Genomic DNA, 17,031 nt, shown 5'->3' with positions numbered 1-17,031 from the left:
AGTTGACGGTGATTTGTAGGTATGCTAGGAGATATCTGTATTGATGATAAATATAAAATGGCTAAATATATATATATGCTGCTGTGCATAATAGCACTGATAATTCCTATTATGTACTAAGCAAAGGAAAGATGTCACCAATAACTTTCAAGCACCCTATTACTGTAATAAGACTTGAGAAAACAGTTTTGAAAGAAGTTAGAAAGTCCCTAGGAACTAATAGACATGCAGTGAGTATTTGTTGAAAGAATGAAAGAATTTATTAATTAATAAATCCAGGTGACTGACAAAACGGCTGGAGCTCGCACCAGGATGATGAAAAAAGTGAGGAAGGGAAAGACAATGACCCGATGGCTTCATCCAGATGTGGCACATACATAACCAAAGCACACTAAAGAAGAGAAACGGCAAGGACTGAGTCTGTGGGGAAGGATGGTGTTGCTAGAGGGAGGGGAAGGCGGGCTGAGCTTCAGGGGGGTGTGTGGTGAGAATCCTCCCAACAGAACTGTGACACTCTCTGCCCAACCTACTTCCAACGTCTTCCAACCTCACAGAACTGCAAACCAATAATAAATCAATAAACTGGATTTTACAACACATTAGAATACACATTTGCTTAGCAGCATATTACACACACACGGTGCTTCTTGGTTTGCATTTCATAATCAACTAGATAAGAATTAAGTATCAACAACTCCTATACCAACAGGCATAGTAAGAAAAACACTAGAACTAGTTGTTTATTTATCAACCCTAAATTTTTTCAAACACCTATTTCCATCATTACTCTTAAAGATGGAACGGTATCATCTTTGTTTTAAAGAGGAGACTGGTATTTTCTCTGAGGAAACTTCAAGCATATTCCTCTGGTTTTCTGTAATGCCGTTCTGCCAATGCACATGTAATTGCATTTCCTAATGCCAAGTCTGAAGAACGGTTACAGGCACCTTCGGGGGGGGGTGTTCTCTGTGTGTGTGTGTGTTCGTGTTCATGCCAGTTGACGGTGCAGCAACTGCATTTCCTAATGCCAAGTCTGAAGAATGGTTACAGGCATCTTCTCCGGTGTGTGTGTGTGTGTGTGTGTGTGTGTGTGTTCATGTTCATGCCAGCTGACGGTGCAGCAATTGCATTTCCTAATGCCAAGTCTGAAGAATGGTTACAGGCACCTTCTCTGGGTGTGTTGTGTGTGTTCTCTGTGTGTGTGTGTGTGTGTGTGTGTGTGTGTGTGTTCGTGTTCATGCCAGTTGACAGTGGAGCAATTGCAATTCCTAATGCCAAGTCTGAAGAATGGTTACAGGCACCTTCTCTGGGTGTGTGTGTGTGTGTGTGTATGTGTGTGTGTGTGTGTGTGTGTGTCTCTGTGTGTCTGTGTGTGTTCATGCCAGCTGACGGTGCAGCTGGTCTGCTAGAAGGGAAAGAGCACAGCGGATGCGGAACAGGCCAGTCTGGCTGCAGTAAGGACTGTACCTGGGTTATTGTTGACATTGCTTTTGGGTGGTTTCTGCAGCGGCTTGGGCAGTGTGGACTCCGTCAGCGCTTTCCTGGCGGCGGCCTGCTGCGCCTTCTTGATGCTGCTCCCTTCCGACTCCCAGGCCTGCTCGCCGAGACTCAGCTGCACTGAGAACATCTGCAAAACACACAAAGAAAATACTCGGTTTTTGAAGAAATAAAATGATCCAGCTCACAGAAAACAAATCACAAATTCAATTTTTTTAGCGCTAGGGATTACCTCAAACATCATTTGCAACAAAAATCTGATTCATCCAAATTAAGGAATTTTATCAAATTCTTTAATTTATTTATTTTAATTTAAATTCTTTAATTTATTAAATTTATTAAATTTATTAAAATTCATTAAATGAAAGATTTTCCCCAACTCTGTCTCATCCAACAATTAAACAATCTTAAAAGCTCTATGTGGGGGCTGGAGCTAGAGTACAGCAGGTAGGGCATTTGCTTTGCACGCGGTTGACCCGGGTTCAATCCCCAGCATCCCATATGGTCCTCCGAGCACCAACAGGAGTAATTTCGAAGTGCAGAGCCAGGAGTAACCCATGTGCATCACTGGGTGTGGCCCAAAAAAAGCAAAAAAAAAAAAAAAGCTCTCTGTGGAAGCTGGAGCCTTCGCACAGTGGGAAAGGTGCTTGTCTTGCACACAGAAGGTCTGGGCTCAATCCCCAGGGTACACTTGAGCCCCCAAGCCCCACAGGGAGGGATCCCTGAGTCAGGAGTAAGCTCTGAGGACAACTAGGTGTGGCAAAAAACAGAAAGAAAAACCTGCATGTGTAAATTTTGAGTAGAGTAAATCAAGAAGAAATCATACCGCTAAACAGAATCATATTGTAAAAAGTTTAATTAGCACACACACACAAAAAAAAAACATTAAGAGAATCCAAAAGGCTCTACTTCTTGTGATACTTTTACAAAATCTAACTCCTTCAAGTTTTTATTTAGGAAAAAACTAGTCGATGAAATAGGAAAGTCGGGGCTGGCGCGATAGCACAGCGGGTAGGGCTGTGGCCTTGCATGTGGCCAGCCCGGGTTCGAATCTCAGCATCCCATATGGTCCCCTGAGCACCGCCAGGGGTAATTCCTGAGTGCAGAGCCAGGAGTAACCCCTGTGCATCACCGGGTGTGACCCAAAAAGGGAAAAAAAATAAATAGGAAAGTCAATAATAATATGTCCTAGGAAGCTCTCATTCCATCACAAACATTTAACCAGTCACCAAATGAGAGAATTTGGGACCATTTAACCTCACAGATATTTCCTGTCACTGATGACCAGGCACTGGTCCAGTTTCTTCCCGTTTCTGGCTTAGACTTACTCACCTGCAAACTGATTACTACCAACACTCTATTTCCAAAGCTCAAATCCAACTGCTTTACTGCCATCCACACTAGACCTGAAACAACTGACTGCTCCCATCCTAACATGACGGGATATTAGATATAAACAATAAATTTCACTTTAAAGAGCAATTCACTGCTGCATTTCAAATACACCATTCCCTTGTATATTTAGTCTATATGGAACTTGTCACACCATAGTTGGAGCACAATGCCATTTGACTTTAAAACTGAGGATCAAAAAAAAAAAAAAAAACTGAGGATCACGTTACCTGATACATAATCCACCATCCTACTCCACATTTAGCTTATTACTTTGTATTCCTAAAGTAATAACACAAATGGACTTATTAACTGCCAGCAAATAAATGTATCCTTGCAGGAAGAGATCATAGAGAAAATACTTTTAACAAGTTAATAATCAGACAAACTGATATCATATGCCTCCTGATATGGTCCAACAAGAAGTATCTAGTGGCCTTGGCTGAAAATGTTAATGTGACTCTCATCACCAGTAACAATCACAAAGCTGTAAATTAAGAAATATTTTAGAAATCAACTCATCTAAACTCTTCAAACTGTCAGTTATAAAAGGGAAAATAAACAAAACTACAGAATCAGGGATGGGATCTGTTACCATAAAAGAACACACATAAAAAGATAAAGTGAAATTGGGGCTAGAGTGATAGCACAGCGGAGAGGGCGTGTTCGATTCCCAGCATCCCATATGGTCCCCTGAGCACCACCAGGAGTAATTCCTGAGTGCAGAGCCAGGAGTAACCCCTGTGCATCGCCAGGTGTGACCCAAAAGGCAAAAAAAAAAAAAAAAAAGATAAAGTAAAATACAAGTGTGGGGCCAGACGGACAGTGCAGAGGGTAGGGCGTTTTCCTGGCACACAGCCAACCCGGGTTGATCCCGGCATCCCATATGGTCCCCTGAGCACCACCAGAGCCAGGAGTAACCTCTGAGCATCACTGGGTGCGACACACAAAAAAACATTCCTGAGTGCAGAGCCAGGACTAACTCCTGAGCATCGCTGGGTATAATGCCCCCCCCAAAAAAAATACAAATATGATCCTGGGTGGACTCATATTGAGACAAAAAAATGACTATAAAGGGTATTTAGAGAATATGGGGATTTGACTACGGACTGTATTAAATAATATATTCAGTTAAATTAAATTATTTGAGTGACAATAGTACTGTAGTTATAAAGAAAAATGTCTTTACCTTACACAGATTTGAAAATATTCAAGAGTGGAAAATCAAAAAAGCTGAATTTTTTTTCCAAGTTGTCCAAGGAAATCCTTGAGTTTTCAAGTTAGTAAATCTAAACTTTCTTGCATTTTCAAATTAGTACATCTAAAATATATACAACTGCCCAAAGCCATTCTGTCAGCATTCCTTCAGACTTTCTCAGTTTGGGGAAGTTAGAGGGGGGCACTACACATGGGGGTACTCATGGATCTGCCAGCTCAGGACTTGGAGTCAATCCTGTCAGTGCTCAGGGGACAATGCAGCACCAAGGGCTGAATCTGGGGCTCCCACAGAGTATCCCAGCCTTCGATGCATTTCCCTTAACACTGAGTTTCTATTTTTTTTTAAATACAGAACTGGAAAATATTTACAATCATTTGAAATTCAAAATATAAATATAACTAGAACTGATCAATTTTTGACTCTGATTCAGTCTAAATGACATTTAATCAATAAATATGTAAAATGTATTTTATTTACCTTGTTTTAAAGTAATTTTTTCAAGAATAGCAGTGTCACACTTTCTTAAAACAAACTATACAACAAGCCTGTAAGTAACCAAAATAATATGCTACTGGAATAAAAGTAAAAACAAAGATCAATGGGGGAGAATTGAGAATGCTGAAACCAGCCCCCACACAAGGACTTTTATGGCAAAGGCACCATACAGAGACAAGCAAGTCTCTTCCATAAACGGTGCTCAGAAAACTGAACTGCCACATGCAAAAGAATGTGTGCCACAGAGTCTGCTGTAGGATGGGAAAAACTGGGTCATGGGTGGAGGGTAGTGGACACTTGTAAAGGGATTGCCATGACAACAGCATATGCCCAAAGCCCAATCATAAATATCTTGGTAACCTTGTAATCCATAGCAATTCCATAAAAATTAAAATTAAGGGGCAAGAGCGAGAGTACAGTGGGTAGGGCATTTCCCCTGCACACGGCCAACCCAGGTTCGGGGCCCGGCATCCCATATGGTTTCCCGAGCACTGCCAGGAGTGATTCCTGAGTGCAGAGCCAAGGCTAACCCCTGAGCATTCCCGGTGCGACCCAAAAGCAAAAAAATATTTAAAAATTAAAATAAAAAAATGAAATTCGAACTGAAGTGACAGTGCCGGGGTTAAGGTGCTTGCCTCGCACACAGCCAATCCCGGTTCCACCTCCAGCACCAGGAGCAACTTCCAGCACTGCCAGATGTGGCCCAGCAGCCAAAAAAAAAGAATAACTAGGAAACTGGAGTGATAGCACAGCGGGTAGGGCGCTTGCCTTGCACACAGCCCACCCAGGTTCGATCCCCAACATCCCATATCGTCCCCCAGCACTGCCAGGAGTAATTCTTGAGTGCAGAGCCAGGAGTGACCCCTGAGCATCGCCATGTGTGACCCAAAAAACAAACAAACAAACAAAAGAATAATTAGACTACTTTCAACTATACGCAAAAATTAATTCAAAATAAATCAGAGACTTAGAGGCATAACCTAAAGTCATAAAAGACAAAAGAAAAACATGGGCAATATACTTCACAACAATGGTTTCTCGGAGGTCTTTGAAGAGCTGTCCCTAGTAGCAAGTGAAAATACATCACTGGGCTATAGCAAATGAAAAAGCTCGTGCATGGCAAAAGAAACTATCATTCAAACAAAAAAGACATCTATTGAATAGGAGAAGATATTTGCAAATCAAGCATCCAACATGGATTCCTATACAAGATACTTTTAAAAAACAACAACAACATGGGGCTGGAGCGATAGCACAGCGGGGAGGGCGTTTGCCTTGCATGCGGCCAACCCGGGTTCTATTCCCAGCATCCCATATGGTCCCCTGAGCACTACCAGGGGTAATTCCTGAGTGCAGAGCCAGGAGTGACCCCTGTGCATCGCCGGGTGTGACCCAAAAAGCCCAAAAAAAAAATCCAAAAACAAACAACAACAACAAAAAGACATGAGTGGGCCTGAGAGATAGAGGGCGGGAGGACAGGGCACTTTCCTTGCAGGCAACCAACTCAGGTTCAATCCCAGGACGCCATGAGGTCCCTGATCATGGTCAGGACTGAACACTGAGCCAGGAATAAACCTTGCGCCACCATTTGTGCCCCAAACTGAAACAAACAAACAAAAACACATAAGGGCTGGAACAACGGTATAGTAAATAAGGCTAAGCAGATCTGGGATCTATCCCCAGCATCCCAGAGGTCCCCCGAGCACTCTCAAGTCATTCCTGGGGACAGAGTCAAGAGTAACCCCGAGCATTGCTGAGTATGACCCAAAAAATAAAAACATAAAGTTCAGTGCCTGGCACTGGAGCGACAGCTCAGCGGGTAGGGCATTTACCTTGTACACAGCCAACCCGGGTTCGATTCCTAGCATCCTATATGGTCCCCTGAGAACTGCCAGGAGTAATTCCTAAGTGCAGGAGCCAGGAGTAACCCCTGTGCATCGCCGGGTGTGACCCAAAAAGAAAAAAAAACAAGTTCAGCACCTGGGTGGTAGCTGATGTGGTGGAGCCTGGCCCGGGTTCAATCCTGGAGCCACATGCTTCACCCCGCGCCAGCACTGCCCTGTCACGCCACTGGCCCCGAAAGCACAGCTTGAGGCCACACTGACCCAAGCACTGTGAGGTGCAAGTCCTTTTTAAAAATTAAAACAAAAATAAAGTCCTTTTTAAAAAGCTCATGTGACTCAACAACAACAACAAAAAAAAAAAAAAAAGAAAAAATGGGCAGTTTATGTCTAAAAAGAGCATATCCACAGCCAACAGTCACATGAAAAAGTGTTCATCACACCTTTTTTTTTTTTTTTTATCTTTAGGTCAGGCCCGGTGGTGCTCAGGGCTTACTCCTGGCTCTGCACTCAAGGATCACCTCTAACCATGTTTGGGGGACCTTACAGTGTGCCAGGGATCGAACTCAGGTCAAGCCAAGCACCCACCCCATAGCCCACTGTACTATTATCACTCAGCCCCATCATACCTTATGATCAGGGAAGCGCAAATTAAATCACAGTGTCACCCCACAGAGTGACCTATATCACAAAGACCAAATCAAAAGACCAAAACCTTCATAAACCACAGATGAAGTATGGGATTATAAAGTTGCCACCTTTAGAAAAAGTATGAAGGTTTCTCAAACTATAAAAACTAGATATACTTTATGATTCAGAAATTCCATTCACATTTACCCTAAGAACACAGAGTAACTTAGAAGGTATTTGCACTTTATCATCTCAGTCCTATTGACAGCTGCCAAGATAAACAAACCTAGTGCTCCATGACAGATGACCAGAGAAAGAAGATCTTCTTGAATGGAATACTAATTAAATTTTATTATGTTCAACATTTGGGAAATCTTTATTTCCTTAACTTTTTTAACTCGTAAAATAGGGTTAACAATACGGGTGATGGGGGCTGGAGTGATAGCACAGCGGGTAGGGCGTTTGCCTTGCACGCAGCCGACCTGGGTTCGAATCCCAGCATCCCATATGGTCCCCTGAGCACCGCCAGGGGTAATTCCTGAGTGCATGAGCCAGGAGTGACCCCTGTGCATCGCCGGGTGTGACCCAAAAAGGCAAAAAAAAAAAAAATATGGATGATGGTTGAGAAAATGAAAACAAATAGTACAATGTATAAATAGTAAAAACAAAATAGTACAAACTCAGTTGAAAGAAAGTTTGTCAAACTGGATAAATAGGCAAAATTCAACTACACATCACCTATAATAAAAGTACTTCAAGAAAAAAAAATGACAAAATTAATGAAAAGTTAGACTGACTATAAATATCAAAACAGACTCCAACGTAAAGATGTTTTTAGCAAAGACCACTTCATACAGACAAAGGGAATGGTTACTCAAGAAGACACGGCAATTCTACATCTTTAGTCAATAACACAAATTTCAAAATGTGTGAAGCAAAGCTAACAAAACTGCAGAGAGAAACAGAAGAATCACAATTTTCTGTTGTGCATACAGCCAGTGGCTGACCCCAGTTTGAACCCAGCACCACAGTCTTCAATCCCAACCAGGAGTGATCTCTGAGTACAGATTCAAGAGTAAGTCCTGAACACTAATGGATGTGGCCCCAAAAAGAAAAACAGACCCCAAAAAATCAGAAATTTACTGTGCCCATTCAAAAACCGACATAACAATTTATAAGCACAAGAATCATCAAGAACAGGCAGGAGGTAAGGAGAACACACCAGGTACCACTAAGAATAATCCTGGACACCAATCTAGGCAGAGCCCCTGAGTTTCGTTGGGTGTGGCCCAAAAACAAATAAGAGAATGCAAGCAGGGCATTTGATAAAATGAACAAGTCATCTGAAAATGCAAAAGACACAGGCAAAAGACACAGAATAGTCAGAAAGTTCTGAAAGGGAAAAAACTAGAGGATTAATACCATCAGATTTTAAAAATCATAGTCATATATATAGCCAGACATGTAACTTAGTGGTAGAGAACATGATTCACATTGAGTGAGACCCTGAGTTCCATTGTGGCACCACTCATATAAAAAAACCAACAACTTAAAATGCTATAGTTCTTAAAACAACATATTTGCATGAAGATAACAGATCAACAGAATAGGAAAAAATCAGCGAGTAAATATTTAGACAAAGGTGCAAAGGCAATGCAGAGGGGGAAGGATAATCACTTCAATATGCAATATAATTAATAAAAGTTTCCAATTGGAGAGAGAATATGGAAAGCAAGGAACTTGCCCTGCACAGTCAAACTGGGCTCGATCCCTGTACCACATATAGTTCGCCAAGCACCACCAGGAGAGATTCCGGAGCACAGAGCCAGGAGTAAGCTCTGAGAAACACTGGGTGTGCCCCCAACAATAAAAAAGTTGCACCATTTACATGTATCATTTACATGTACCCTTTACAAAAATTAGGGGCAGTTCAAGTACTTGCCATGTGTCCAACCAAGCCCAGCTTAATTCCCAGTTTTACATATGGTCCCCTGAGCACCCCAGGAGTGACTGCTTGAACCCTCAAAAAAATGTAAATAAATACTTTTAAAAATAAATGTTCAGGGGCTGGAGAGATAGCACAGCGGGTAGGGCGTTTGCCTTGCACGCGGCCGACCCGGGTTCAAATCCCAGCATCCCATATGGTCCCCTGAGCACGGGCAGGGGTAATTCCTGAGTGCAAAGCCAGGAGTAACCCCTGTGCATCGCCAGGTGTGACCCAAAAAGCAAAAAAAAAATAAAATAAAATAAATGTTCAGGACCAGAGGATAGTACAGAGGCCAAGGTGCTTGCCTTATATGAGGTCAGCAATGGCTCGAATCCTAGCACCACATACGGCACCCCAAATACCACCAAAAGTGATCCCTGAGCAGAGCCAGCGGTAAGTTCTGAGCACAGCTAAATATGACCCAAAACCCTCCCCCGAAAGAGACTTAGCTCAAAATAGCAATTATATTGAAATAAAAAACATGCAACTATAAAACACCCAGACGAAAATGCAAAATTAAAATTATATAACCTTTGATGAGACAAGTATTTCTCAGCCATCATAGCAAAAGCACAGTCTACAAAAGAGCTAATGAATAAATCAGAATGCATCAAATGAACAAGAACGCTTTTCAAGAGACCTTGTTAAAAAATAGAGAAGTTACAGACTAGAATATTTGCTAAGTGTCTATCTAAAGACAGACTCACATCCAGGATACCCGCAGGGTAACAACACAGAACAGTCGCCAGAATGGGAACCATGTCTGTTGCATAGGAAATACTCGGGAGTTCGACCAAGTTTCATATGCTACTACTAAGAAATTATGTAGATAACAAGATACTATCAGTAACCGTTTTTGAGAATACACAAATCTGAGCCAGAGAGACAGCACAGTGGGTAGGATACTTGCCTTGGAAGCTACGACCCAGGCTCTATCCCCGCCACTATATAGGGTCCCCTGAGCACCACCACCGGGAGTGATCCCGGAGCACAGAGCCAGGAGTAAGTCCTGAGCACTGTCAGGTGTGGACCCAAAACCAAAATAAGAAAGACACAAGAAATAAAAATTGACAATCTGAAAGTTTTGTAACTGTAGCTCACGGTGGTTCAATTTAAAAACAAAAATTGATAATCAAGATAGAGACAGCTCAAGAGGCTGGATCACATATTTTGCATGTCAGAAGCCCAGATTCCATCCTAAGCATCACGTCATCTCCCAGCACAGCCAGGAGTGACCCCTGAGCACAGTCAGAAGAGCCCTAACAAAAGTTTATAGTCAGGATTCCTTTACACCACACTAGAAGAGACTGCTTTCCTCAAACTCAAAAGAGCAATCTCAGAGTAGTCGAAATTAATTATTCAAGGAGAGATAGGGGCCAGGGCATAGTACAGGGGGGACGGTGTTTGCCTTGCATGCAGCAGACCCGGGTTCGATCTCCAGCACACCACAAGGGTCCCCCAAGCACTGCCAGGAGTGATTCCTGAGTGCAGAGCGAGAAAGTAACCCCAGAGCATCACCAGGTGTGGCCCAAAAACAAAAATATTAATTAATTACTCAAGTCGAGTAAGTTGGATAATGTGGGACTGGAGAGACAGTACAATGGGTATGTCATGGGCCTTGCATACAGTTGACCCATGCTCCAGCCCAGCACCCCACATGGTCCCGTGAATACCTCCACGCCTGATCCCTGAGCGCAGAGCCAGGAGTAAGCCAGGGCTCAAAAGTAGCAAGAACAAAAATTTGGATAATCGAGGACAAGATCAAGCCTGGATAATCCAGCAGTAATTTCTGTTGGGGTTTTTTTTTTTGTCTGTTTTCAGTGTTAGTAATTAAACTCCCCAGGGAACAGAGGGGTGGGTTGGGGGGGGGGAGAGAGAGAGAGAGAGAGAGAGAGAGAGAGAACAGAGACAGATCCCTGGCTCTGTGCAGGGATCATTCTTGGTGCTGTTTGAGATATCATATGGTGCTAGAGAGAGAGTGAGAGAGAGATGGGAGGGAGAGAGAGGAAAGAGGGGAGAGAGGGGGGAGAGAGGAGAAAGAGAGAAGGGAGAGGACAGACAGAGAGACAGAGAGACAAGAGACTGGGGCCAGGAGATAGTACAGTGGGTATGTCCAACCTGGGTTCAACTGCTGACACCACATGGGTCCCTGGGTACTTCCAGGTGGCCCTGGAGGCCCCGGGACCCGTGGGAGGCACAGGTATGCCCAGCGCCACAGGGCCCAGCAGCACTGTATCTTCGGGCTCAGCTGGCTGAGAATCCCCCTACAATCCCCGAGTCCCCAGGTGTCCCGAGCAGCTCCGGGGACGCCCACCCCCAGAACAATTCGACAAACACTTCAGCGCGGGGCGAGCCGCTCCCCTCAGTGACTGTCCCACAGCACAGCTTACTTAGCGCTCAGTCACGTGAGCTGACAGCTTATCAAAATAGGGCAACTAAAAAAAAAAAAAAAAAAGACTATCCACAGGTGGGGTGGGGGGCTGGGAAGTTGGGGGTGGGGGGAAGGTATACTGTGATTCTTGGTGGTGGAATATGTGCACTGGTGAAGGGATGGGTGTTCGAGCATTGTATAACTGGGACTTAAACCTGAACGCTTTGTAACTTTCCACATGGTGATTCAATAAAAGAATAAATTAAAAAGAAAAAAGAAAAAAAACTATCATTTTATGTTACTCATGGCTTTTTTTCTTTATGCTCTGACTTACATTTACTTCCTTTCCTTATCTGAGAAAACGAAAAAGCAACAATTCATAGAAAAAACGTAAGAACTGTATCCAGGTACCAAAGAGACACACCGATGTCATCAGCTTATCACTTCAGGGTATTCTATTAAAAAGTCAGGGGCTGGTCATGGCTTCGAGGCTGGCTCTCATGGCTTCGAGGCTGGCCTCACGTTCCGGGGAAAGGTCAACTCAGAGAAGCGATCACCAACTACATTGTAGTCGAAGGCCATGTGGGGGAAGGGAGTTGCGGGCTGAATGAGGGCTAGAGACTGAGCACAGCGGCCACTCAACACCTTTATTGCAAACCACAACAGCTAATTAGAGAGAGAAAACAGAAGGGAATGCCTTGCCACAGTGGCAGGGTGGGGTGGGGGGGAGATGGGATTGGGGAGGGTGGGAGGGACACTGGGTTTACGGGTGGTGGAGAATGGGCACTGGTGAAGGGATGGGTTCCCAAACTTTGTATGAGGGAAGTATAAGCACAAAAGTGTATAAATCTGTAACTGTACCCTCACGGTGATTCTCTAATTAAAAATAAATAAATTAAAAAAAAAAAAGGGAAAAAAAAAAGTCAGGGGCTGGAGCGATAGCACAGCAGGTGGGGCGTTTGCTTTGCACTCGGCTGACCCGGGTTTGATTCCCAGCATCCCATATGGTCCCTGAGTACGACCAGGAGTAATTCCGGAGTGCAGAGCCAGGAGTGACCCCTGTGCAACACCGGGTGTGACCCAAAAAGTAAAAAATAAAGAAATAAAGAAATAAATAATCAGGAGACAAAAGGGGTCAAGGCAAATATTAAAATAAGTATTTTGGGGGTGGGGGCTAAAGCGATAGTGCAATGGGCGGGGCAGCTGCCTTGCACAAGGCTGACCAGGGCTCAGTCCCCAACACCCCACAGGGTCTCCCAAACGCCACCAAGAGTGATTCGGGAATGCAAAGCCAGGAGTAAGCCCTGAGCACCACCAGGTGTGGCCCCAAAAATGAAACAAAACAAGATTTTTTTTAACCGTCACATACTAAAAGTTGCCATAAGCCGCTCAGATTCTGTCAGAATAAATGGAGCGGGCTGGAAGGCAGAGGGCAGCAGCACATGCCTGGCACGTGCAAGAACCCAAGTGAGATTCCTGGCATCACATACTCCCGCCAAGCGCGAGAAGTTCCCAGCACCACCAGACCTACTGGTCCAGCTAGTCTGGTTGGCTGGTTATCATTGCCAACGACCCTCCAGAGAAACTGCAGGAACATGATATGTCACTACTTCCTATCAAGAAGCATACACGAAAAGACAATTCTACATGACCTTGAAGATACGAACCTCTGTTTCTCAACTCCAGATGTACACTTAAATCATAGTATGGCTTTATAAAAGAAAAAAAAATCTTGATGTCCAGTTTCATCTGAGATCAATTAAATCAGAATTTCTAAGGATCAGGAAACATTACGTAGGGGGCTGACCTTACTTAGCACACAGCTGACCCAGGTTCAATTCCCAGCATCATATATGGTCCCCCAAGTTCTGCCAGAAGTGATCTCCGAGCACAGAGCCAGGAGTGTGCCCTGAGCTCTGTCGGACATGGCACAAACCCTCCCGGAAAATCAGAGAGGGGTGGGGAGGAGAGAGAGAAAGAGGGGGGTCCAGAGATAGGGAGAGAGGGAGAGAAAGAGAGAAGACTAAATGTTTTCTAATGATCCTTCGTGATTCAAACAGAAGGCCAAGGTTGAGAAGCCCCATATTAAGTATACATCATATAAGCAAATACACATGGAATGTCACATAATTGGTTAACATCTCAAGAAAATCAATGAGTTTGTACTAAGCTTCAATTTTGCATGCCACAGATAATCACTTACTTCATTAAAATACACTTTATGTTTCATCACTAGCAGACATGCATGAATGAGTATGAGTGCTTTCCACAACAGAAATCCAGACTTATCCAATTAATATTAACATAAATTATTAATATTACTTAGACTCATAAACATTATCCTTCACTCAAGGTTAACTACAATAATGCAAGTTATTCTAGTACTCTTTTTTGTTTTGTTTTGGGGCCAACCGTGCTATGCTCAGGGCTTACTCTTAGCTCTGCGCTCAGGGGTCACGCCTGGTGATCTGGGGGAGCATCTGGGGCAAAGCTGTGTCGGCCGTAAGGATTCAAGGCAAGCGCCCTACCCACTGTACTACCTGTCCTGTCCCTTGGAGGTTTTTGTTGTTTCATCATTATTATTTTATTTTTGCTTTTTGGTTCACACCCGGCAATGCACAGGGGTTACTCCTGGCTCTGCACTCATGAATTACTCCTGGTGGTGCTCAGGGGACCATATGGGATGCTGGGAATCGAACCCGGGTTGGCCGAGTGCAAGGCAACCCTACCCGCTGTGCTATTGCTCCAGCCCCCCTTGTAGTTTTTTTTAAAGATAGGTAGATACAAGCAAATCTTGTCATTTGCAACAAGATGATGGATCTTGTGCATTACACTAGGTGAAAAAAGTCAGAGAAAGACAAATACTGTATGATCTCACTTTTCTGTAGACACATTTTCTTAAAATATTAAACCCACAATAGAACAGACAAGAGGCTGCCAGACAGGGGACGGGAGTCAGGCCAAATGGGTAAAAAGTTAAAGAGCAGAAACTTCCAGCTACAAAATAAGTAAGTCATGGAGATGTCATGTTCAGTACGGTGACATGGGTATTAGAAAGCTGAAAAGAAAGTGGATCTCAAAAGACCTCCAGGGGGAAAGATATTCTGTGTGGTAATTAGTATTATCTAGACTTGCGCTCATTCTGAAATATATATAAATATGAAATCATTATGGTATACATTAAAATCAACATAATGCAACATTATAAGTTGCATGTCAGTTAATATCCAGCTTGGTCGAAGACCAAAGCACCCAGACCATTGGGCACAAGTTGGCAAAAAGAGATCTCCCAACTGCCTGAAAACCTGAAGGGTCTCAAGATCAGGTAGAAATAAGGACCTGGGATATACCAATGAGTCTCACTTTCCCCACAACACACCTGGTTCACCTGAAGGGGAAACTGACGAAACCCACCAAATGAAGGGAGGAAGGTGAAGGAAAAGTGTGAGGAACAGGGACTGGGAAGCAGCCCACCCATGGCAGGCTTGGCCTCTACAGGCTGTTCAGAAGGAAGGCAGAGTTCCGATTTAGCTGCAAGTTTGTCAAGAAAAATCAAAAAAGAGGGGGCTGGAGCAGAAATACAGAGAGTAAGGAGCTTGCGAGGCAAAATGATCCTGAGCACAGAGCCAGTAGTAAACCCTAAGCACCACCAGGTTTGATCTTGAAAAGATACTCCCCAAAAAAGATCAAAAGACGAAAGAGCTAAGGGTACATACTAGGTATGAGTTTACAGAGGACAGGAGTGGCTAGAGAGATAGTTCAGCAGGTAAAGCACTTGCCTTGCACACGGTCGACCCATGCTCAATCCCCGGCACCATTTATGGTCCCCCGAGCGTGCCAGGAGTAATTCTGGAGCACAGAGCAAGGAGTAAGCCCTGCGCATCACCAGGGAGGGGGAAGGAAGGAAGGAAGGAAGGAAGGAAGGAAGGAAGGAAGGAAGGAAGGAAGGAAGGAAGGAAGGAAGGAAGGAAGGAAGGAAGGAAGGAAGGAAGGAAGGAAGGAAGGAAGGAAGGGGAAAGGGGAGGGAAGGAAGAAGGAAGGAGGGAGGGTGGGAGGGAGGGAGGGAGGAAGAGGATGAGGAACCATGTAATGACTGAGAGAAGAAATAAGAAGGTAGAGAAGGACCACGAGAATCATGGTGTAGAAAGATTATATGAAATGTCAAACTCTCAGAGGAAATGAACTAGGAAATTCACAAAAAATTACTAGGAAGATGTGTGCTGGAGATGAGAACTATGGAGGACCTTGCAATTACACTCAAAAGCAATCACAGGAAAGTGTGAAAGAGGGAAGACAAGACAACTGGAGACGTGCAAGCCACTGACTGCAATACGCTGGACCAATCGTCCACTTAGACACTGAATCAAAAGTCTAATCAGAAGGAGCAGAGATGGCGCAGCGAGTAGGGTGCTTCCTTGCAGGCAGCTGACCCAGGTTCGGTATACATGGTCCCCAGAGTTCAGAAGTGATCCCAGAGCAGAGAGCCAGGAGGAAGCACCCAGCACAACAGTGTGGCCAGAAGCCAAAAAATTTAAATTAAAAAAAATTTTTTTTTTCTTTTGGGGTCAGCGATGCTTAAGGGTTACTCCTGGCTATGTAATACTCAGGTATTACTCCTGGCAGAGCTTGGGGGACTATATGGGATGCCGGAAAACAAATCGGGGTCAGCCGCATGCAAGACAAACATCCTGCCCACTGTAATATCACCAGTACGATCTGGCCCCCAATTTTTTTTAATCAAAGGAGCACTGGGAAATGAAAGTCAGTCACAGAATGACCCAAAGGTTAACAAATGTGAGGGTTCCAAATAATCACAGGCACTGTACAGCTGCTGGGCAGTATCCAAGGGAAGAATGACTAGCATTGACAAAAAGGAGCAGAAACCAAAGAAGCCAGACGAGAGTGAAGAACGAAACGTTTTGACCTGTAAATAATCTCAGGCTAGCCTGACAGGACAGAGCACCACGCATCACGGCATTACAGCTGGAAAGGGTGGATCCTGCTGCAGGCCCAGTGGAAGTATCAGAGTTTCTAGATACTTGGAATCTGTGATATTCCAATCAAAGTATTTCAAGAGTGAGTAAAGGGAACACATCCTTCAAGGCAGGGAGCAACTACAAAAAGGCAAAGGTACAGGTATGAGAAAAGAAACATGAATGTTAGTAGCAAACAAGCAGGTCAACAAGATGAAGGGCAGAAAGAGAAGGGGCACGAAATGATTAAGGAAGAGAACTGAGTTACTTAAGCAGACAGGCAGGCCAAGGCCTCCACTGAGACAGACATTTTCTTTTACAAAGTCATTCGTTACAAATTAGACAGCTGCCCAGGAAGACTTCTTTAAGTACCTAGACTAAAAGCAAAATCGATGGATATCAGTTTCATATTATTTTTATTACTGGGAGGGGAATGCTGGGGGGAGGGGTAAATTAAAAAATCAAATAGTCTCTTTATGAAAATTAGTCAACTTTTAAAGAATGGAAAAATAGCATAGGAGGTAAGGCACTTGCGTCGCATGTGATTAACTCAGCTCAGCTCCCCAGCACCATGTACGGTGCCCTGTGCACTGCGGGAGGCAAACCCCAAACACCCACCGGCCAGG

The 17,031-nt window shown here is 43.9% G+C and overlaps 1 protein-coding gene across 9 annotated transcripts in view; it reads right to left on the bottom strand.

The window, feature by feature from the left end:
* Positions 1-17,031, bottom strand: part of STAU2 (staufen double-stranded RNA binding protein 2) — a 281,072-nt gene that overhangs the window by 230,471 nt on the left and 33,570 nt on the right. For all 9 annotated transcript variants that reach the window (XM_055125674.1, XM_055125671.1, XM_055125672.1 and 6 more), the window contains one exon: positions 1,468-1,627. In XM_055125674.1, the coding sequence (XP_054981649.1) occupies positions 1,468-1,627 (160 nt within the window). The remainder of the gene's footprint in view (positions 1-1,467; positions 1,628-17,031) is intronic.

Source organism: Sorex araneus, chromosome 2 (assembly GCF_027595985.1).
Source record: "Sorex araneus isolate mSorAra2 chromosome 2, mSorAra2.pri, whole genome shotgun sequence".
NCBI classification, from domain to species: domain Eukaryota; kingdom Metazoa; phylum Chordata; class Mammalia; order Eulipotyphla; family Soricidae; genus Sorex; species Sorex araneus.
This window is presented reverse-complemented; position numbering and strand designations above follow the sequence as displayed.